Source organism: Cucurbita pepo, chromosome LG02 (assembly GCF_002806865.2).
Source record: "Cucurbita pepo subsp. pepo cultivar mu-cu-16 chromosome LG02, ASM280686v2, whole genome shotgun sequence".
Taxonomy (NCBI): domain Eukaryota; kingdom Viridiplantae; phylum Streptophyta; class Magnoliopsida; order Cucurbitales; family Cucurbitaceae; genus Cucurbita; species Cucurbita pepo.
Window position 1 is genome coordinate 1,738,555 of NC_036639.1, and position 23,223 is coordinate 1,761,777.

At 33.8% G+C, this 23,223-nt stretch overlaps 2 protein-coding genes, 2 long non-coding RNA genes and 1 pseudogene across 5 annotated transcripts; 2 read left to right on the plus strand and 3 right to left on the minus strand.

Annotated features, from left to right (window-relative positions):
• Positions 1–1,345: 1,345 nt before the first annotated feature.
• LOC111788237 (probable WRKY transcription factor 40) lies at positions 1,346–4,148 on the minus strand. 2 transcript variants are annotated; one of them, XM_023668519.1, is made up of 5 exons: positions 4,011–4,148; positions 3,841–3,909; positions 2,859–3,194; positions 1,997–2,113; positions 1,346–1,905 (listed from the first exon to the last, which is right to left on the minus strand). In XM_023668519.1, the coding sequence occupies exons 1-5, from the start codon at positions 4,089–4,091 to the stop codon at positions 1,531–1,533; spliced, it is 978 nt and encodes a 325-aa protein (XP_023524287.1). In that variant the 5' UTR covers positions 4,092–4,148; the 3' UTR covers positions 1,346–1,530. The 2 variants fall into 2 exon arrangements, with proteins under 2 accessions (XP_023524287.1, XP_023524286.1); XM_023668518.1 differs by having other exon boundaries at positions 3,841–3,912; positions 4,011–4,147.
• Positions 4,149–9,161: 5,013 nt separating this feature from the next.
• LOC111788184 (CBL-interacting serine/threonine-protein kinase 5-like) lies at positions 9,162–11,111 on the minus strand. The gene is made up of 2 exons (XM_023668440.1): positions 11,025–11,111; positions 9,162–10,878 (listed from the first exon to the last, which is right to left on the minus strand). Exon 2 carries the CDS (start codon positions 10,686–10,688, stop codon positions 9,354–9,356), a length of 1,335 nt encoding a protein of 444 aa, XP_023524208.1. The 5' UTR covers positions 10,689–10,878; positions 11,025–11,111; the 3' UTR covers positions 9,162–9,353.
• Positions 11,112–12,408: 1,297 nt separating this feature from the next.
• LOC111788159 lies at positions 12,409–19,828 on the plus strand (annotated as a pseudogene).
• A 253-nt stretch (positions 19,829–20,081) lies between these two features.
• On the plus strand, positions 20,082–21,302 carry LOC111788344. Its single transcript, XR_002814134.1, has 3 exons — positions 20,082–20,225; positions 20,653–20,691; positions 21,188–21,302. It is a non-coding gene; the product is annotated as an uncharacterized LOC111788344 (long non-coding RNA).
• On the minus strand, positions 20,865–23,218 carry LOC111788349. The gene is made up of 2 exons (XR_002814145.1): positions 23,081–23,218; positions 20,865–22,767 (listed from the first exon to the last, which is right to left on the minus strand). It is a non-coding gene; the product is annotated as an uncharacterized LOC111788349 (long non-coding RNA).
• Positions 23,219–23,223: the final 5 nt, after the last annotated feature.

The following is a 23,223-nucleotide window of genomic DNA, read 5'->3' on the forward strand; positions in this document are numbered from 1 at the left end:
CTCATCAGCCATTGTTGCTGNGAAAAAAAAAAAAAAAAAAAAAAGCTTTTGCTAAACTCTCATGTTTGTGTAACTAAGTAACTGGGTAGGATGGTAGATTGGTGAAAGTTTAAGGAAGTCTTGTTAGAGGAAGCCCTCAAATGGGACTTGGTTAGATCAGAGTTTGGTGTAAAATATATGTAATAGTAGCTTGTTCATTGTTTTACATAATATAACGTATTTTTTCCTTCATAAATCTCATAAATCTCTCATTGTTATGTTAATCATTGTATTGTCATTACGAGTACGACGATCATCTGGACAAAATTTTTCTTGAGATAAAAGTTCTCGAGTTTTCACTTATACATAGCCACTGTAGTAGTATTATAAATACTATTATTACTCCTACTCCCATCGGGATAAATCTGATTTTTTCTTCTATTCCTTCTAATCGCAAAGAAGGAATAGAAAAAACGGAAAATATCTTATATTCCTATTATAAAAGCTATAATATGAATGTACGACACTAAAGGGTCGCTCGGGAATTTGGTGGGCTTAAGAGTGCTAGAACAGCATGGGAAAAGAACAAAGAGAGAAGAAATTTGAAGTCAATGGAATTGGAATTCAAACAATTATTGATGAACTCACAAACTACCAAACTCCCAACTCCTTTTCACGCACTAGTTAAGGAGTAAGTGTATCTTTAGGTCTCTCTTTTCAGTCAACTTTTGCGGTTCTCATTTGCTCCACTTTCTCTATTTTGTCTTATTACTTTTTGGTAACACATTTATTTATTCTCTTCATATTATAAAAGTTTAATCGAAAGAAATTAGGGATCGGACACAACCCAATTGGTCTAAACTCATACATTCGATCAAGAGGTTAGTAGTTAGTATCTTCTCATATCCGAGCTCGAAAAAGGAAGAGATTAAGTACTTCATGCACATCTCAACACCGAGTACTAGTTAGTATCTTATTTCATGAATTAGAATGAATTTAGGACGAGTTTTTCCATTCATTCCAAACACTTTTCAATATTTTCGTAATGTTTGGTTAGATAATCAAAAAGGGGTTTTGAAATTATAAAAACGCTCGTGAAAACTTGAAAATTTAAAGTACTTAGAAAACGTTCCTTTTAAAAATGCTAACCGAAAAAGCGCTTTTTACTCTAAAGTTTTACCCTAATTCTATATGCATTTATTGACTATGGTTTTATTCCATTTTGAATATTTGAAAGAAGGTAGAAAATAAGTAAGAATTTATACCACTTTTATATACTTTATTTTGAATCATGATTGAATAGAAGAACATTTGGGAGATTAATGCATTTAGAGAAACAAAATACATAAGAACAATGGAAGATTCATGAAGCATTTTAACCTAATTGATGTTTATTGATTGAAATTGTCTCTAAAATCTTTGCCAATTGAACCATAATTCCAAGATCAAACCAATTTGTTTCATCCAAACAAACACATATTCACAAAAGGCTAAGATTGTACCAAAAACAAAGCAAATTTAGAGCACGATTTAGGGTTTCGGGATTAGGGTTTATTCTCGATTTGTTTGGTTTCCTAAAACCTTCCCTGAAATGGCACCTGCAACGATACCTGCAAATTCAGGATCCTTTTTCAACGAGGAAGCCATTTGTTGTACCAAAAACTCTTGCCAAACCGCTGCCTCCGTCGAGGCTGCTGACTCCGATGCCGCGTAATCTTTTGGACTCTTGAACAACCCGTCTTCGTGAATCAAGTCGAGGGTCACGGAGGCGCACGACGGTTTGATGGTGGCTAAGACCGGGACGGCACTGGCTTTACCGCCATTGATGGACCTTAAAGATAGCTCAGTTTGAAAATGGCTGGCATGGCTGTGTTCTCCTTCATAAGTAGCCACCAAAATTGTTGGATCCTCCAAACTTCTTTGCACCTAAACATAGGAAAATCCGAACGTTTAGTGTTTTGTTGTGTCGTTTTGTTGGGTCGTTTTGCAATTTTAGGGCAAAGATTTGGAGGGTTACCTTCTTTTTGACAGGACAATTTGGGGCAGACGAGCACTTGAAATAAGCCCTTGGAGAAGGGTTGTCTCTAGTGACTTTTTGGCCATATTTCCTCCATTGATACCCATCTTTCACCACCTTTTTCATCAATATCATCATATCATTTAGGGTTTCTCAATCAAATCCTTAATTAAATTTCTTAATCTCTTTAATTAATGAATGAATCAATGAATCAATCAAAAGGGTTCCAAATTGATAATCTAATAAACCCTAATTAGTAAAGTTGAAAAGAAAATCGTTATTGAACCGAGACCATAACCCTAATTAGTAACGTCTAACACAAAATTGTTCTCGGACCTAAACCCGAGTCACAACCCTAATTAGTAAAGTTGAAAACAAAATTGTTATCAACCCATAATCATAATCAAAACCCTAATTAGCAAAGTCTAAAACAAAAGCGTTATCAAACCTAAACTCGAACCACAACCCTCATTAGTAAAGTTGAAAACAAAATCGTTATCGACCCAAAATCATAATCAAAACCCTAATTAGCAAAGTCTAATACAAAATCGTTATCAGACATGAACTCGACCCACAACCCTTATTAGTAAAGTTTTCAAACAAATTTGTTATCGAAGCAAAACCCTAATTAGCAAAGTCTAAAACAAAATCGTTATCAAACCTAAACCCAGACCACAACCCTAATAAGTAAAGTTGAAAACAAAATCATTATCGAACCTGAACCCAGACACCACAACCCTAATTAGTAAAGTTGAAAACAAAATCGAATCAAAACCAAAACCCTGATTAGTAATCTCCGAGAACGTGTAGCTAGGGTTTCATCGAATCATGCAAACCGAATAGGGTTAGAAACATATCATACCAAGCTTGGATCTGATGCATCTTTCTGCACAAAAACCTTAGAAACCTTTGAGTTTCCATTGAGCCTTGGCCTCTTGAGCCACCTGTTGAAGTCTTCATCTCTTGAGCTGCAAATCCCTTCCAAATTCTCATACTCTTCTTCTCCTTCAGCCCTTCTCTTCCTTGAAACGCCTTCTATTTCTGAGCTCTGAACCTTTTGTTGGTTCACCAAATACATCACTTGTTTTTGAAGATTCATATATTTCTCATACATTGCTCTTAACATCTGACTTAACCTCCCATTCTCTTTGATTTTTCTATCCAATTTTTCTTCCAATGTTGCCCGAAAATCGCTTCCCTGCTCGATAACAAACCACTTAATTTCCATTAGGGTAAACCCCGACACGGTACGAAAGGTAAAAGGTACGAGACGATTTAAATCCATGACTATTTTTGTGGTTCGAACCCGATGTTTCTTACATCAAATTACTATTGAAAACCATGTAATTTCGATTAGGGTTAACCCCGACACGGTGCGAAAAGTAAAAGGTATGGGACGATTTGAATCCTTGACTATTTTTGGTTCGAACCCGTTGTTTCTTACTTCAAATTACTATTGAAAACCATGAAATTTCGATTAGGGTAAACCCCGACACATTACGAAAAGTAAAAGGTATGGGACGATTTGAATCCTTGACTTTTTTTTTATATTGAACCCGATGTTTCTTACTTCAAATTACTATTGAAAACCATGTAATTTCGATTAGGGTAAACCCCGACACGTTACGAAAAGTAAAAGGTACGGGGCGATTTGAATCCTCGACTATTTTTTTTGGATCGAACCCAATATTTCTTACTTCAAATTACTATTGAAAACCCAAAAAAACCCAAAAAAATCCCATCAACCCGAGCCAAATTCTTCGTTTACTATCTGAAAACGGGTCAAATGAGGCTCGAAAACGATTCAAATCGGTTCGTATCGAAAAGAAACTCATTGGGTTCACCTTATTTGCCAAGCTGAGTGTGAGTTTTTCCTGATCCAAGTTCATTTCTGCAGCTTCAACCTCTCTTTTCTGCTTCAAAAATGGAAAAAAAAAAGGCAAATTTCTTCAAATAAACCTTATTTTAAAGAGAAATTATGAAGAAAAAAAGGAAGAAAATGAATGGAACTTACAGAAGAATGAAGAGCTTCATCCATGGCGGAATTAGGATAAGAAGAAGAAGGATTCAGGTTAAGGTCCAAGAAAATATCCATAATTAAAAAAAGAAGAAGAAGAAGAAGAAGAATTCTGCAGAAATTGAGGGGTCATAGAGAGAAAACTTATATATAAAGGGGCAAAAACCAAAAAAAAAAAGAAATTAGAGGGGAAAAAGTTAAATTTGCAAATAAGGGCCTGGGTCCCATTCTTCTGGAAGTCGGTTTTGGACTTCTTTTCTGAGTCCAGCATTAAACAGCACAAACTTTTTTTTTTTAATTAAAAAAAAAAAAAAAAAAAAAATTGTTTTGTGGTTATGTTGACTTTGAAGCTGGAGTGGAATGGTTGACTTGGGTGCGTTTGGGTCCCACGCGCTTTTGAAAATGAAATTACATTTTTGCTCAATTATGTTTTATTTTGTTACACACGAGAAAATTTGTTAGAGTGTCCGGATAAAAGTCAATGTGACGTGAATGACGTTCATTTGAACTTAATCCAGACAAGTATTTCAGTCACAACTACATCGTTTTAGGTCACTGCCATGTCTAGTTTGTTAAATAAATAATTTTTTAAAATTTAAAAGGTTAGGGACAAATTTGTAATTTACTAATTAAGATTCTTTCACATGTCTTTTTCTTTTTTTTAAAAAAAAAAAAAATTAAAAAATAGTATAAATAAAATTACCACAGTGGTTATCTTTTTATACAGTGGTGGCGTAGAAGTTAAGAAATTAAAAAAGGGATTTCAAAATGTAATGGTCCCTTATTATATTATATACACTACTTTTGTGTTGTCAACTTTTCTGTAAAAAAAGTTAATTCCATCGGTGAAAACGAATAACTTTCTAAAATGCACGAATTTAATTATAGTTTCAAAAATGGATAATATTTGCACGTGACCTAACCTAACAATAATAATAATAATAATAATAATAATAATAATATAATAGTGGTTAAGACACGTATTCCTTCTCTAACAGTGGATCGATGTGAGGTCTCACATTGATTAGAGATAAGAACGAGTGTCAGCGAAGATGTTGGGTCCCGAAAGAGAGTGGACTGTGAGATCCCACATCAAATGAAGAGAGGGAACGAGTGCCAACGAGGACACTGGCCCCAAAGGGAGGGTGGATTGTGAGATCCCACATCGATCGGAGAGGAGAACGAAACATTCTTTATAAGGGTGTGGAATCCTCTCCTAAGATACGCGTTTTAAAAACCTTGAGAGAAAACCCGAAAAAAAAAAGTTGACAATATCTGCTTGCGGTGCGCTTGGACTATTACATTCAATCTTCTACGTACGAATATGTTATCAACTTGAGTATAGCTCAATTGATTAGAATCTAGGGTTTTGACTAAGAGGACAGAGGTTTTGAATCCTCAATTCTCACATGTTAAATTTTAAAAATAATTATTCGGTTTCATAAATTAACACTTGTTAACTTGAAAACGCCCGGGATTCAGATAAACATATTACTTACTTGTCTTGAAGTGCTTCTAAAAGCGAAAACTATTCTCATAAACCAACACGACGTAAATTTTATTCTTACTCACATGCTTCGTAGGAAAATGCTCCTACAAGAGTAAAAATTATTGTTACTATTGACACCAGTAAAAATTTAATTCAAATTCAAAGTGTAAGATATAATTTTTAACGGTGAAGAATAAACCACGAGGGTTAAGGAAATATAAAATATGATTAGAAATAATAAAGTTTAATAAATATTAATCTTAATCTTAATCTTAATTATGTGACAAATATGATTCTTTCGACACAATATTGTTATCTCTTTTCCCCACACAAAATTATTTTTTAAAAAATTTATTTGTTTTATTCGTCTAAAATTTTGATTCTTAATTATTTTATATTTAAATATATCTTCGAACTTTATTGAGAGAATTTTTGTCTCAAAAAGAAAAATTCTAGAGAAAAGAAAAACTCGATATAATTCTTACCGCTTTCGAAGTATACAGTTTAAATTCATCGTGATATCAATCTTAAGTTAATAAAGAAATAGTTAAGGCATCTTTACCTCTTTTAAAGAGCGGAATATTAAAATAATCTTATAAGATTTTCGGGACGGCTAAAGTTATGTTCGATAACGATTTCGCTGTCAGTTTTCTATTTTTTCAAAATTATTCTTTGATTTTTTTTTAAAATAACACATTTGGTGGATTGGTTCGGGATTGGTTCGAGATTGGTTCGTTATAGTTATTAATTAAATATTTTATCTAATTATGTCTTAAAATTATTATCTTTGTAGAGTTTTTATAATAATAACAAGAATAACTAAAACAATTGATTACATTTTTATAAAATAATTTATTTCGTTAATGTAACAGCTTAATCACACCGCTAACATAGATTGTCTGTATTAGCTCGTTAGATATCATTGTCAGTCTCACAGTTTTAGAACACGTTTACTAGATAGAGGTTTTGATGTGGAATCAACCCAAGGGAAAGTATGGAACGGATTACCTCGATGATCAAGATCAAGAGTAAAGAAAAACTTAGCTCTCAACAAAGCTAAAATAGAAATTCTATTCTTAATTCCACACCATTATAATTATAAGCTTAATCACACCACTAACATAAATTGTTCGTTTTGGCCTGTTAGGTATCATTCTCAACCTCACAGTTTTAAAACGCGTCTATTAGGGAAAGGTTCCCACGCCCTGGTAAGCTTAATCACACCACTAACATAAATTGTCCGTTTTGACCCGTTAGGTATCATTATCAACCTCACAGTTTTAAAACACGTCTATTAGAGAGAGATTTTCACACCCTTATAAGTAATGTTTCGTTCTCCTCTCTACCACCCAAAATGAAAGTGTGTACGGACATAACTATCAGCTCTTTTAAGTATTTCTTAACTATCATACGATTAAAATCACTCTCGTTCCGACATGATCTTAGTTCATTTATATACTCCTCATTTACTTCAACGTCGCAGCATACATAAAAAATAATAATAATAATAATAATAAATAGGTCAAAATAGGGTTCGTATGCTTAATTTAATTTTCCGAAAAACAAAATTGAAAAAATTGAAAAAACTTAAAATTCAAATTTCTTAAAGAGTTTGAGTTTAAATTAAAATTCTGTATGTTTTTTTTAGTCAAACTTAGTAAGAATGACGATTTGATATTAAATTCATATTCTTTTCGATTCTATCTTATCGCTTTTGTTTTTTTATGACATTTTTTTCTTCTTAATTCGAATCATATGCTATTGCTTTTTAAAAAATAAAATAAAATAAAATAAAATAAAATTTTGGATTTTATATTTATTTTATAAATTAATATTTTACTATTTACCTGTGATTGCATATATTCTTAATTATGACACTTTTTGAATTTTGTTTTAAATTATCAGATTTGAAAACTGTGATAAATTCACCTCGACATATACTTTCTTAAAGCTTGGACTACGGCCCACTGCCATTTTATTTATTTTATTTATTTTATTTATTTTATTTATTTCATTTAATATTAAAATTTTAAATAAAACTAATTTTAAAATTAAATTAAAAGTAAAATAATAAGATGGAGTTAAAATATGTAATATAAATTAAAAATTAACCATATTTTAAAAAAATAATTATTTAGAAAATTGAGTTTGAACATATTCTAAATTCTACTGCTTTGGAATTTTTTTTTAGTAAATTCAATTCTAGATCAACTTTTGTATGGATAAAAGGGTTTTTGGGCACGATGAATTTCGAATATATGACAGGTTGATCGAGTATATATTTTTATTTTAAAAAATAAAACATATTTTTATGAATTTATTAAATCATTTTTATTTATCATTTATTCACGATCACTTTATTTATATACTCTTATTTTATTCGAGTGTCACTATAAAATAATAAATTTTTTTTGAAGGATTTAGAGAAATTGAGCACAAAATTGAATTTTTTCTTAAACTTTTTTATTATGTTTTAATTACAAAAAGACGAGATAATATCATATTAGTTTTTATTCATTTAATTCCAAAAGAAAAATAAATTAATAAAATTGTGGTCTTCAAATATACATTATCCAAAAAATAATAAATATCACACGTCATTTGTTTTAATCTTTTTTTTTTTTAAAAGAAAGAATCATATTCTAAACGTCAAAATAGAATTTAGTTTCTATAATTTTAAATTTTAAATTTTTTTTTCTATAATTTAAGAAAACTATATAAATATTTTTTATAATTTAATAAAATTATGAATTGTTGAGGAGAACTATTTCAAATATTAAAAAAATTATAGGAATTAAATTAATTTTTTTTAAGAATATAGAGACTAAATTTATAATTTAATTTATTTAAAAGTATATATATGGTATAGTTATATTATCATATGTGCTGGCATGCAATAATTAAAAGAATGTTTGTTTGTGTCAAAAAGGAGAGAAAAGAAAGAATGTTGCTTTCCAAAACGTCACTAGAAAATACATATTTTATTTCAAAATCAGATTTTAAAAACATTACTGATATATTTGAATCTGTTATATATATATATATATATATATGCAATTTGATAGTAATATATTTAATATGTCAATAATTATTTAATCTTCAAACAAAAAAAACAAAAGCTATATATTTAATATTTAATAATACGCCAATTTAATACGATGGTTTATAGTAAAAAATAAAAAGGGAAAATCCACGTGGATCCTAGCTTTGGGCTCCCCAAGGCCGACAATGAAAATGGGCCGACAAACAAACTCAAGCCCACTATTTAACAGGGAAATGTTAGCTAGAATTTAGGTATGCAATATTTAAAATAATAATAATAATAATAATAATTATAAGAAATTTTAAAAATCCATTACTTATTATGTATTCAAAATATTTTTGAGAATTCAATAATTGATTTACTTAAATATTGATCACCTACACCTATTATAACAATTATTGATTTAATTGCTAATTTTTAATTATATTTCATCTCGATTATACTAGATTTGTATTTCAAATAATTATGGAAAAATCAATTAATAAACCTAAATTTTTTCTAATATTTTAATTTCTTCATTTAAAACAAATGTTATTAAGAACGGATAATCCAAATTAATTTTGTAAATCAAAACAATTATTAATTTTAAAATTTAAATAATAACACGAAAAATGAATTAATTACAATTAGGTGGGGGGTTGGGCGAGGAATCCCACCGGTTATTATTACACCAATTAGGATTGAATTGAAGCTTCCTTTCCAACATTTCCTTTTATTTACAAAAACAAAGGAAATTTATGTGTTTTTAGAAATTAAAACAGAAGCCAATTTTCACAAACCGGCAATGCATCACCGTTTGTTTCCGCTTTCACAAACGTTCGTCACCGTCAAATCGGCCGTTATGTCCGTCAACGTTAGCGGCACAATCGCCTTGCCACGTCCAAACGATGTCTTTCAAAGCCGGACGAACGTCTTCTTCACAGAACTTCGAATATTCCAGAGTATCGCCGGACGACTTTGAAAATTCCACTATGGCAACTTCCGGCGCTATCTCGAACACTTCCGCCGTCATTGACAGCTTGCCTTTTCGCCCCTCCGTCTGACCTTGCAGCCGGAGTTTGAAATCTTTCACTTCCGATACCTTGAAGCTCAGTCTCTTCGCCACCGTCTCGATCTTCTCCATGATTGTCGGCACCGTGCATCTCGATGTGAACATGGATCCTGCCTTCATTTTGTTCTCGAATAAGTTAGATAGATCGAATCCGGATGACATTGACGATATCAACTCAAACGCATTGAAGAATTTTGGCGTCGATAGTTTTGGACTATCGGAATCGAAATCCTCTGTTTTCTCTGCGATTATTTCCTTCATCGTGAATGAGAGCGATCTTGAGAAATTTTTCCGGTACCAAGGAACTCGCGTCATTTCGCCGATTGTGATTCGTCTTTCTGGATCTACGACGAGGACTTTTGAAATTAAACGCTTCGATTCGGCGGAGAACCATGGCGGACACTCGAATTCGGCCTTGAAAACCTTCTTGAACATCGTTATGATGTCTTCATCCTGAAATGGAAGGAATCCTGCTAACAGAACATACAAAATCACACCGCAAGACCAGATATCGGCTTTTGCCCCGTCGTAGCCCTTTCTTCTTAGTACTTCCGGTGCGACGTACGCCGGAGTACCGCACTGCGTGTGGAGAAGGCCGTCGTTCCGAAGCTGTTCTGGCAAGGCGGAGAGTCCAAAGTCGGAGATCTTGAGATCTCCATTCTCATCCAGCAACAGATTCTCTGGCTTCAAATCGCGGTGAGATACTCCACGGCTGTGACAGTAATCGACGGCGCTGATTAACTGCTGGAAATACTTCCGAGCCACATCTTCCTTGAGTCTGCCTCTTGCAACTTTGGCAAAAAGTTCACCACCGCGAACATAATCCATTACAAAGAAGATCTTCGTCTTCGTCGCCATTACTTCCCTCAACTCAACGATGTTCGGATGACGAACAAGTCGCATAACGGAGATCTCGCGCTTGATCTGCTCCATCATCCCTTCCTTCCTGACCTGATTCTTGTTTAAAACCTTAATCGCCACACTTTCACCAGATTCCAACTCTTTTCCATAATACACCTTCGCAAAAGTTCCCTTCCCAAGCAACTTCCCGATCTCATATTTACCAAACAGAACATTCCTATCCTCCTCCATTACAACAGAGAATACGCAAACAAACACAAACAAACACACACACACACACGGCACAAGTTTTCAAGTAAAGCCAATCCGAAATCTAGACAAGAAACTCACTTACATTCGTGGACAAATACTGCAGCGGAATCCAGGAAAGAACGGAGAAGATGCTGATTCCGACGGATTCCATCAGTGAGATTTGAAGATGCTGTGTGAAGTTACAAGAAACAAGTGCTTGAGAATCGGATAAACGACTGACTAAAGAAGAGAAAAGAGAGAGTAAAAGGTGCCAAACAAGGAGAGCAGCCGCGATTCTTGGTAACTTTCCAGGAACATATCAAAGGGATCCCTCACCATTGCTTTTATATGTGGACGAGAAGACCCATCAGAGTCAGAATGATGAAAAGCTCTTGGTTCGCACACCCCCACATTACTCGGTACACTTAACATTAATTTAACATTTAAATTTTTATTTTATTTATTTAAATTAATTTACAAATTTTTTTATTTATTTAAACCCAATCCAGACCATACTAACTCAGTTCAATCCATAATTACGTTAGTTTATGAGGATAACTGAACCAATCCGGTCCTACACGAGCCAATCATAACCTTAAAGATTACCATGGAATTTGATCATTAATTTTTATTTTTGGCGACCTTTTTTTTTTTTTAATGAAAAAAAAATTATCACGACAGATTTCTACCCTATGTTGTTCAGTCGTATAAAAAATCTTATATCGTTCAATTTGCAAACGAAGCGTTTATGGTAAATCAGCTATTGTGTAACACTTATTCTAACTATACGAACAAATTAGCCAACGAAACTCGAACTTTATAGACGATCTTAAAGAAATTTTTAAGATCTGTCCAAATCAGACAGTGTTATATATAGTAAGAAAATAAAAATGGTGGAGTTTTCAAAATATTTCCAACTCAGCTACTTAATAATTCACATATAAAGTTTAAATAAATTGGTAATTTAATTTAATCTCTATTTTATAATTATCATTTTAACGCTAATTAAGACAATAAATATTAATTTATTTTTGGTTGGTTGTAAGAATCAAGCCAAGCCGTACCTTATGCCCAATATTTTTGGACCACAACTCATTTCTTGCTTTGTATGACTGGCGAGAAACGTCCATTGGTATGATGCCACGTAGCACAACCCCTACATTTTTAAAAATTATTTTATGTGATCCTCGAAATATAATGTATTTTCAAATATATCCTTAGGGACAATAATTCTCTTTACAAATGGGTCCCTAGACAAAGAAATTCTCATCTATTTCCATCTCCCAATTTTATTTATATTATTCGAATAATTATTTATTCATTTAAGAGGATTTTCTTAAATTAAATTAATAAACAAATACCTATAAAATTTATATTCGGTCGGAAAATTATCCTAAAATTTTTAAAAATTTAAATAATACCATTTTAATTTTTAAAACTTTACTATTAATCTTGGATAAGCTTTATTTTAAATTTTCGAATTTTAACAAGTTGAATTAATACATTTTAATTTTTTTTTTATTAAAAAATATTCATAAATATTTTATTTATTCAAAAGTCAACCCAATTATATCGGGCTTAATTGGGCCCATCAAAAGTCTACGTATTCCAGGCCCAATGGGTAACGTACAAGATAAGCCCATTGGGCTTAGACTGGAGTGTTTATTGAGGCCCAATAATCCATTGTCTAGCCCGCTGCCTATTCAGTTACGGTGTTCCTTTCACCTTCCGGTTTCTTTGAGCGAGAAAGAGAAGAAAGCAAGTTCGAGCAGTGGAGAAGTGCGGGAAGAGGAAGGGAGAGCGCGCAATTTGTGGAGGGAGGAAGTGAACTACTGAATGTTGCAGAATGGACGAAGAACAGATAGCGGATTTTTTCAGGAGTTTTGTCAGAACAAGACTAATTCTTCGTGTTCCATTGATCTCGACTTCGCCAAGCACTTGCATTCTTGCTCCGAGTACTTTCTCGCCCCTTATAATTCATCTCGATTACCTATTTCCATTTGCATTCTGTAATTCTTCGGTGATTTGAACATTTGAATCAGTCAATCCTTCGTTTCCTGGTTTTTTATGTTGAGAAATTGAAGATTTTAATTTGTTTTTTCTGGAGCTATGGTTTTGGAGAGTGGTTGTCAGCTAGAACTTTTGGTGTGGTGTTAAGGATGATGGCTTTAAGAACTAGGGCGAGTGGATTTCTCGTAGGATTACTTGATTTTAAATGCTTTTGTTTATAAGACTAGATTTATAACTTAGCTAATGTAAATCCCTCGAGAGCTACTGGTAGTATTCTCATCTGATATGTATAACTAGGGCTTAGGAGCTTACTCGAAATCACTTCATTTAGAAGCAATTGCAAAAAGATTATTGGAGAGACAGAGTTCAACCTGTACCTAGCTGACATATTTTGGATGAAAAGGATTATGTTCAATGCAGTAGGCAGCTTTTATAGCATTCGTCCAGAGTACTTCATTTTTTTTTTTCCTTTGGATAAGATAACCCCACCAAAATGTTCCATACAAGTTGCTGAGGAATTGTGAAGGGCCCCATTCCGATTTCGACTTCGTTGAAAATGGAGTTCCGAAAAATCGTGTTGAAGGAACAATGAACTAATAGATGGGCTTGACTCTCTTCTCCACTCCTGCAGAAGGTACACCATCTTAGGAGAAAGCTTCAATAGGGAATCTCTTTTTGAGTTCTTTCTGCTGTTTTCGAATCTCCTTGAAGCACAGGCCAAATAATATTATCATCTTCTCCAGAGTCTTAGTTTTCCAGATAGCATTTGTCAGATTGGTGAACGAACTACTATGAGTGGCCGTCAAAGGTGAAAATAAGAATTTAGAAGAAAATTTATCCGAAGCTTCAAGGCCTTACCTTCATTTTTCACTTTGGATGATTGGACTACTTCTGAGAACTTATTAAATTCTCCTTCATAAAAGGACAGTAATCTTTGTTTGCCTGTTATCCATCAATTACAAGTTGGCCCTCTTATTTTAGCATAGAATCTTTATGCATGCCCTCATGCATGTAATGTCACATTAGAAATTCTCTTTGTGATTTCTCTTTTCTTGCTTTCGGGTTTGGGAGGATGCCAACAATGTTATGGTTGCCATCCTCATTCTTGTTTATTTGCTTCTTTTGTTAACATATTGTTTTCTTTTTGCTCTTTAATGATTGTTCTTTCCAGAGCAGAGAATATTCCAGCCAGATACCTTGAAGGATATAAAAAGCTTAGGTCCTGGGCTTGTAACTCACTAGATTTGTACAAGGTAAGTAGTTGTTTTATTTTTTTCCTTAAAATTATAATTCATATTGAACTTTTTTCTTCCTGTAATGACAGCCTTACTTCTTGCATTTTCAGCATGAGTTGCTTCGAGTGCTATATCCTGTGTTTATTCATTGTTTCATAGATCTTGTGGCTAAAGGACATGCCCAAGAAGGTCTGCAAACTAATATCTTTCTTGACAGTCTCATGTAATGGAGGAAAATATGATCAAATTTTTTGTATTTTGCTTGATATCTGCCAGCTTGAACCTTTTTCAATAGGTTCCGTGAAGACCATGAAATGATGCACCTATGAGATCTACAGAAGTTGGAAGGCGTACTATCTCTCTCTCATTTGGAGGTATGTTGTTAACCAGTAATGACTTTCTTATGTTTCTGTCATTGTTTAATGAAGGCAGTACTGGTTTTGATATTATTATGATAATATATTCAAGGAGATTGAATTTGCACATTCGCTTACAGAGCAAAGTCAACATAAAAATATGCCAGGTAATTCCTAGGTTATCATTCATTATTTAGTAACATGTTCATGATTATCATGCATTTGCTCTAGTTATCTATAGGTCATTTTAGATCTCTCATGAACAGAACTGAAATAATCAAACTATATTTTCTGAAAGATTTTATTCTCAATTATGTTGTTTAGTACTCCCATGAGATGCTACTTCAATATCTTCATAAGACCCAAACCACGGTGATACTTGGATTATGGAACGCATCAACTTCCATGGTCTGTTACATTTTTACACTTGCTTCACATTGTTTAGTTTTTATGCAAGCTCTAGGAGTTTTATCTTCTGACCCCGTTATTAGCTTCACCTGGTTTTGCAGTTTTTCATGGTCAGCCTACCTCAATTTCTGGATGATTATTATTTTGCTTGGTTCTTGCCTTTTCTATTATATTATTTTTTGACAAACTGTGACATCTTCCCTCTTTTTCTCTATTTGAAACATAGAAAGATTTTCTTCATTTTTTTTTCGAAGGAGGAAAAAAAAAATGTTAAATTATGAATAACAGTAAAATTCTGTATTGTGTTGTTTGTGGGTTTTCTTTTCTCCCTTCTTCCTTTCTTTCTTTTGAATTCTTGCTGATTTGATATCCTCTTCAATTTCAAATTCCTTGATTGTTATATTTAAAATTATGCTGGTAATAGTTACTTGAAGATTCTTTAGAAGAGCGCTAGGAGAAAGCTGCTGGTTTGCTTTCAGATTCTGAAAAGGATGATGGTGATGCAGGTGAGGATAAGGTACCTGTGCTGATCCAGAGCTTCTTATCTTTAACGGCGATACTCTCTTTTATCTATTATACTCTCCTTTAACTATTACTCGTTATCGTTACGTTGTTACCATTTTATACATTTGAACGATCTCATGAGTTGCACGTCCTTATTTGCTTGTTTAGAAAAGAACAACTGAGGGAGGCAAGCAAGGTACTTCAATCAAAAAGGTCAAGGACAAGACTGCAGGTGCAGCTGGGAAAACTCTGATGGTTGAAGCTAATTCGGCGTCTATGGCACCACAAGTGAAGCCATAGCTTGCTTTACTCGTAATGTATTTTCTTGAATCTTGTATTATGTTATTTTGCTGCTCTCAGTCATAATATGTAGCTCTTAGCCTAGTGATTGCGGTGCTACTACAGCCACACTGCTCCGACTTAGTATGGGTCAGTGGATGCAATCGGCCATGTGCTGAGTATTATCTTTTTCTATGATGCTAGCTTTTGTTAGATGTTATGGGCTTAGCTCATGATCTAATTATGGTTACCTCCTCATATTAAGGCTGAGTCTAACAAAGTTATTGTATAGAATTTGAAGCATTATAGATGTCAGAGGGAATGATGTGGGACCAGTTCTTTGCTGAAGACGTGTAAACAGTAACGGTATTAGTTTTTCTTGCTATTGATTTGTCCTGTTGATTTCTTCCAGTTCAACAGAGGTGGAACAATCTATTCTTGAAGACTTGAGAAGCCGTGTGCAGTTGAGTTCTGTTGCTCTGCCATCAGTCAGCCTTTATAATGAGTATTTATCTACCTTCCTTTCCGTTCCCATTGACAGTTTATTCATTCTCAATGCTCATGCAGTTGATATCATTGATCCTGATGTAGTTTAAACTGTTCATCAATATCGTATGATGGAGCTTTGAAGGTCTTCTTTGTACGTTGCTTAGTACGGCCTAATTGTTGGGTTCTCACCTCTAAAATCTTGGTGGGTTTCTGTGCAGGTATGGGACATGGCAAAGCTGGGACAACAAGCTGGCAATAGTAAGTCTGTTAAGTAAGTTTAACTATCATGGGATGCCTTTTCTGTTTCTGGCTTTTTTGTTTGTAATATTATACTGTTAATATATTATGCTTTAAGAAAGATTAAAAAAAATCATAAAAAGAATTATGGATAAAAACCTTTTATTGTATACCACTGCTTATTTTAATTTTCATATGATATAACAATAGCCAGGGGCTCTGGAACATAGAGCAGTTTTGTTATTTCAAGGCCTCCGTGTTTATCGTAGTAAATTGGTGTGGATTTATGAGTATAAACTCATTCTCAAATGTCAAGTTTATAGACATCAACTACTGATTTCTTATAATTTAACATATTGTTATTGATAACTCGTGTTTACTCTTTAGAGATTTTCTGGTTTTTGATAATATGAACTGAAGTTGTTTAAAATTCTATGGTGCTTTTCATTCCCCTCCACCCTCCTAATTCTCGAACATATTCCTATCTCCTACTTCAGGAGAACTATTCATCTTCTCCATGTACCAATTTTGAGTTAAGTCTCCAACTATTTACCATTTCCCTCTTCCAGATTTCATTATCAGTTAGAAAAGCTTGTTTTCTCTTGGTGTCACACTAGGCATCATCATGAGTTTTTCTTTAGGATTTTTTTTGCTCAGATATTTTCAGAATGGATTTTGACCTTCGCTATCACGTCTACCAGCTGTTTTGCAGGGTGAAAACGGCTTGTCTACTAGTGATCAAATGAGAGGGCATACAAATGGGAAGTGGTCTTATACATTGTTTCAAGGTCATTCTGGGCCTGTTCACTCTGCCACTTTCAGTCCCATTGGGGATTTTGTTCTTTTCTCCTCTGCAGACACAACTGGTATGATCTTCATTGCACTTCTGTTTTCTTTTAAGCTTGGTTATAGTTTTCTTTCTTGAGATTATGAATATTTCTGTTGTACTGTTGCAGTTCGTTCGTGGAGCACAAAACTAAACGCCAGTCTTGTTTGCTACAAAGGTCACAATTACCCAGTATGGGATGTTCAGGTAATGATTTTATTAGATATATGTGGTTGCTGCGTAGTTTAACTGGTGTATAGGCTATCAGTATCCGTTAGAGTTTGTTGAAGTGAAATATGGAGTGAGGAGGTTGTTAGCCGTGAGTTAGAGTGTTAGAAATAGAGTCCAGCAATGGTGAGGAAGGGCGACAATTTTCTAGTTCTCTTTCACTATTTGGTCCCACCACTAAAGGTCTTCACTCTTGACTTCATTATTCAACATTTGTAGTGGTATCACACGGGAGACGCAGTGAGAAATACTGTTCATGATCCTACTCAAATTTGTAATTATTTAATCCTCAACGTCTTTTGATGTAGAATATCTCAAGTATTCGATCTGAAACAAAGTAACTTAGCCTATACAGAGGGGGAAAAAAGAGGGAAAAAAAAAAAAAAAAAAAATTCAAGCTGTTCTGAGGTGATATCATGAGGATTGGGTAAGAAATCTGACTATTTAGAAGCCCCTTGCAAACACACTGCGAGGATGTCTCACTCTCACTACTCCCACCTCCCAACCAAAAAATAAAATAAAAATAATAGTAATAATAATAAAAGAAAAATAAAAGAAGAAGAAGGTATGTGATAGATTCTTGAGTGTCCTAAAACCATGCCTCTTTCACTTTTAATACATGCTCGCAACTTTTCCAGGATATTTGGATTTCAGCTTCTTTTTCTGTGAACATATACACAACTCCCTACAGCTCTTCTAGAAAAAAAGGGGAGAAGTGATTTTCGAGCAGAAAAAAATGGAGTTGTTAAATAATAGTATTCCCATACTTCCTAATATAAGACTTGATAGGCAAACTATCGTCCCACTAAAAAAAGTATTCTTCTGATAGGGCTTGTTCCTGGTCAGAAATAGTGAAATCGCCTTTCCTATTCTTTCGCCGGACCTTGCGACTAAGAAAGATGTTCACTTCTTAAAATATCTCATATACGTAGGCAAGAACGTTTGCTAAAGTTTGCTAAAGTATAGAATAAGGATATAAAAACAAGAACCAGTCCTGATCCTTGTATTTAAAGAGGGAAACAAAAACAAAGCACTGGGTGAAAAGACACAATCAAAGAAACAGACTTTTTTCAAATTACTAAGACGTGGACAGAGCAAGGGTTTGTTTATTAATTATACGTACTTTTAATAAAGAATTGAAGGGAGGTTAGGAGGCCGATTAATGGTTTGATACTGTGATCTTGAATGGTAACTCCTTTGCTTGGGTTAGTACGTAGTTTATGGATGAACACCATATCTAAAAGAATTGATCTTGTTCCTTATTCCTTCTGTTGTTGTTCCTGTCTGCGCAAGGTGTTGTTCCAGTGTTTGATTTGTTATTTTTTGAATTCTAGTTTCTTGATTCTTTATGGATAGAAAGGTTGCTCACTCTCTCTTTCTCAAGTTTCAATAGTCTTTTCTGTTTATTCTTCATTTTAATCGCAGGACATTTGTCCGATGTGGATGTGAGCAGTTCATTCTTTATTCCTTCTATGATATTTTATTGCTAAGATATTAAGTTGGAACCATATGCAGCCATCCAAATATCCCTAAAAGCAGATCTATTTTTATATTTAGAATATTCAAGCAGATAGTGGGGCCATTTTTCTTCCTACCTGGGTTTGTCCTTTTCCCCTCAAATTTGAAGCATCATTCTCTTTCTCTGCATGCAGTCGTTTTCTTATTTGTAACTAGTCTTCTGCAGTACAATTCCCTCTCCCTTTAATAATGGAAGTCGTAATCGTAANTTTTCATATAATAATTTGTGGACTAATTATTATTATTATTATTTTTTATTGATGATTTTTTTGTTGCTTGATCCTAATGTTTCTGGTAAATATGAACCATAACAAATCTCACGATCTCTTCAGTGTGTTCAATGGCATGCCAACTGCAATTACATCACAACTGGTTCAAGTGATAGAACTGTTAGATTGTGGGATGTCGAAAGGGAATGTGTTCGAATTTTCATGGGTCATAGGAGCATGATTCTATCGCTGGCAATGTCACCTGATGGTCGGTTCATGGCATCTGGTGACGAAGACGGTATGATTATGATGTGGGACCTATCACTTGGTCGCTGTGTTACACCTTTGATTGGACACACATCATGCGTTTGGACCCTTTCTTTCAGGTGGATAAAAGAAAAATTTTCACCCACCCCACATCCCTGCCTACATTCAGAGTTTAGATGTTGACATAAACAATCCTCCAATACTTGTTGTTTTCCACTTCAGTTGTGAGGGCTCTCTCCTTGCCCCTGGCTCTGCTGATTGCACAGTGAAATTATGGGACGTAAATTCAAGCACAAAGGCACCAAGAATAGATGAATAGTGAGTTCTCCCTAAAATAGTTTTAGATGTTTCAGTTAAAATTTGACATTAACAAAGTTAACGACTGCATGCATTGTACTGCAGAAGACTGAAAAGTGAACCCCATAACTGTTATCTAAACTTGATTTCATTTTCTTTCTGATTAGGAATCTCTTATTTGCAACTGGGGCTCTTTCCAAAAGTGCATTAACTGCTTGACACTCTTCCACAAACTTTGTAATCTTGTTCAATTAAATTTTCCTGATAAAATCTCTTTGAAATGTTCATTTATTGGCTATTTAAGAGTACATCATTTCCAGCCAAGCTTTTTGTGCAGAAGTAAGTCTTGACATTATCTTATCGTTAGAAATTCTGGAGTGATATGACACAATACTTGCAGGCCCTCACCTTACCTCAAATGATTGTATTGTAAAAGAGAATAAAGACGAGAAATTTTGCAGCAAAAAAAGCAGATTGAGATAAGCAAAAAGTGAAAGGATATGAACTGTTTNAAAAAAAAAAAAAAAAAAAAAAAAAAAAAAAAAAAAAAAAAAAAAACAAGTGCAGCAAAAAAAGGACAAGAACAAGAGTACCGATAAAAAGTGACAAACTTTCACTGTTTCTGAGGGCAGCGGACAGGCTGATAAAGTGGTGCAATTACACCTGAAGTAAAGGTATCTTTTTTCACTTCTGCCATTTCAGTTTCAAATTGTACTGTTCTTTTCAGTCTTATTCTTCATTTACAATTTTATGAAAAGAAAGAAAAATGTACATGGAAGCTCATCAAGAACAGTAGATTCTGACTGGGTTCAGGCAATCTTAGACATGATTCTCATGTTAACTGTTTATGAGCCCATTTAGTGCTAAAGCTCTGAAGTAAAATGTATACAGCTGCTGTACTTTTCCCTCCACTTCTAAGCATTCAACAACAATCTAACCCTTGTTTTGCTTTGCCAAATCATTATATCATACGTTTAGAGCTTCAAACTTTGCTCCCATTGGTTGTTTATACTAAAATTTCATTCGTGCTTCTGACGACTGTGATTAGTTTAATGCGAATCGATAAGGTTATGTGTTCTTCTTTCGTGTTTTTGGTGCTAGGTTCTCTCCTTGGTTGGCTCCAGCGTATCGTACTAACTGGTTAGTGATTCAACCAATAGTCTCTCAGTTACACATTCATGAACTGATGCACTGTTTAGAAGTGGGTCTACTTTGGGATGCTGCAAGTATTTTGACATTATCTAAGTCAGATACCAATAGATTTTCATTTTTTATGATTATTACAGAGTATGAACACCATGAAACTGGCCAAGGAAATTTAAATTTGTGTACTTGCTTTCTATATATGGTCTATTTTCTGCTCCCTACATCTCAAAATAAGAGAACTTATACAGCAATGCATATTCAAAATGTATTACCAAACCTACTAACTACTATCCATCTGGGCGCGGAAGTCCAAAAACCAATACGATTGAACTTTAGAGTATATGTTCAATCTAAACTCATTGGCAGCATCAGCCAAACAATCATTTCCTACTTGAAACCAAGCTTTATAAATGAATGCCCAACAAAACATCCTGAATCAGAAGTCTAGATTTTGTTTCATGTCTAACCCTTTCGGAGTTTTTATTTGCAGAATGTGTCGTCGTATGATTCTTTTGACCTCGATGACATGGGGACGGCTTCGAGTCAAGCTCCATCCAAGAATCGGCAATGGTAACTTTATTGTTCTCATTTATCTAGCATATATACAGTCAACTTTGTTGCAGTAAGCAACTCGACCTTGCTACAAGGAGTCAAACAATTGAAGTAATTCACTAGATTTTATGATTCATTACCATGTGTTATTGGGGTATAATTTCATATCATATGAGTACATGAAGATCTTCACAAGGAACTTCTATCTCTTCATTTACTTCCTTTGAATGCCAATATATATATATATATAAAACTTCAAACCCTCAAACCAACTGAATAAAAGCTCAACAAGCAATTAGTATCAAATGGTTCATAGAAAAATGTATTGGAAAGTTAATATCTTGAAATGAACATACTTACAAAATCATCTACCAATGAACCCACTTTAACTTCCTTGTGAAGGAAGATTATGAAATAAGCATTGTTATATTTCAATAGCCCAAGAAAGCGATTAAAGCTTTGAAGAAGTATATCTATAGAATGTAGAGCATACCAAATTCATCCAAGGAATTGATCCATTCAAAAGCATTACCTGCTCACGAAATCTAACAGAGAAACTGTGAGAATCATTTTAACCATATAGGACCATCAAAAAGTACTAGAAGAGTAATCGAAACAAACAAACAAAAAAAGATCTTGCAAGTGATATCGCTGACCAAATATCGAAACAAACACATAAATTAATGTAAAAGTTGCAACAGATGCGTTTTAAACTTAACACTTTTATGATGAAAAATCACCTAACTTAGGATCAAAAGACCTGTTACGCTCTTCGTAAGTTCAAAGTTTGATCTCTCATCCTACATTTGTTGAACTAAAAAAAAACCATGTTCATCAATGGAAAAGACCTATTACCTCAGTTGCCTAAGCTCGTAACACTAACTAAAGTGGGGTTTGTACCACAAACGACAATTTCTCTTAGCTACATTTTCGAGTGATTGTTCTAATTTTAATGCCAACTATACACCATAAAATTAGATCAAAATCAAATCGAATCAACAAGTACAAACAGTTTGAACAAAGAAAAGATGGGCATACATCAAGAAGGCAAGATCTAATAACTTATATTGGTCCTTTAGCCAATATATAATGAGTTAAAATATTAGCACCAAAACAAAAAGATGTAAAAGTAGTCAATGATGTAATAATTGAATTCCAAAATTAAGTTAATACAAAAAAGTTCCGATTACTTCTTGTCACTGCAATTTCACGTTCGACTATCTTCAAATGTAGGATAAGATCTTCAAAACAAAATTAAGTAAAAAACAGTAAAAAGATTACCAGTTTCCTTGTTTCAAAAATCCTCAAAAAGGGTAAGGAGGAGGAGGAGGAGGTTCGACCTGCCCTTTGTACACACCGCTTGCCGCTCCTATTGATTGAATAGTTCAATGAATTGTTCGGATCACCGCGATGTGAGGAGGAGGAGGAGGTTCGACTTGCCCTTTGTACACATCATTTGTCGCTTGATTGAATAGTTTAATGAATTGTTCGGATCGCTACGACGTGAGCAATTCCTATCTGCAACGTCGTGAGAAATCCACTTAACCTTATCATTTAGACGAAGGAGAAGTCGTAACAAGGTTTCAGTAGATGAAGATACGGAAAGATTACTGTCGATTTTGAGAAAAACCCTTCCATAATATCAAGAATTCAAGAAAAAAGAAAACTCTTCAAGAGAATTCCACCAAGATTTAGGTTCCAAAACCAACAAAATACAAATTATTAACCCTAAAATATGAAAACCCATCTCAATTCATCCCTAAACCAAAAGATTTAAAGCAGAAAAAGCTTAAAATGAATGAAAAAAATGAGTTAAAAAGAGAGAGAAAACCTGGAAATTGAAGCATTATTGGAGAGTCCATTACAATTAACAATGTACAGCAGCCGATTCCATACAGTGAAATTACATAAACAAAATCATCAAAACCAAGAAAAATATAACAAAAACAATAGAAGAAACTTCATTTCAAACAA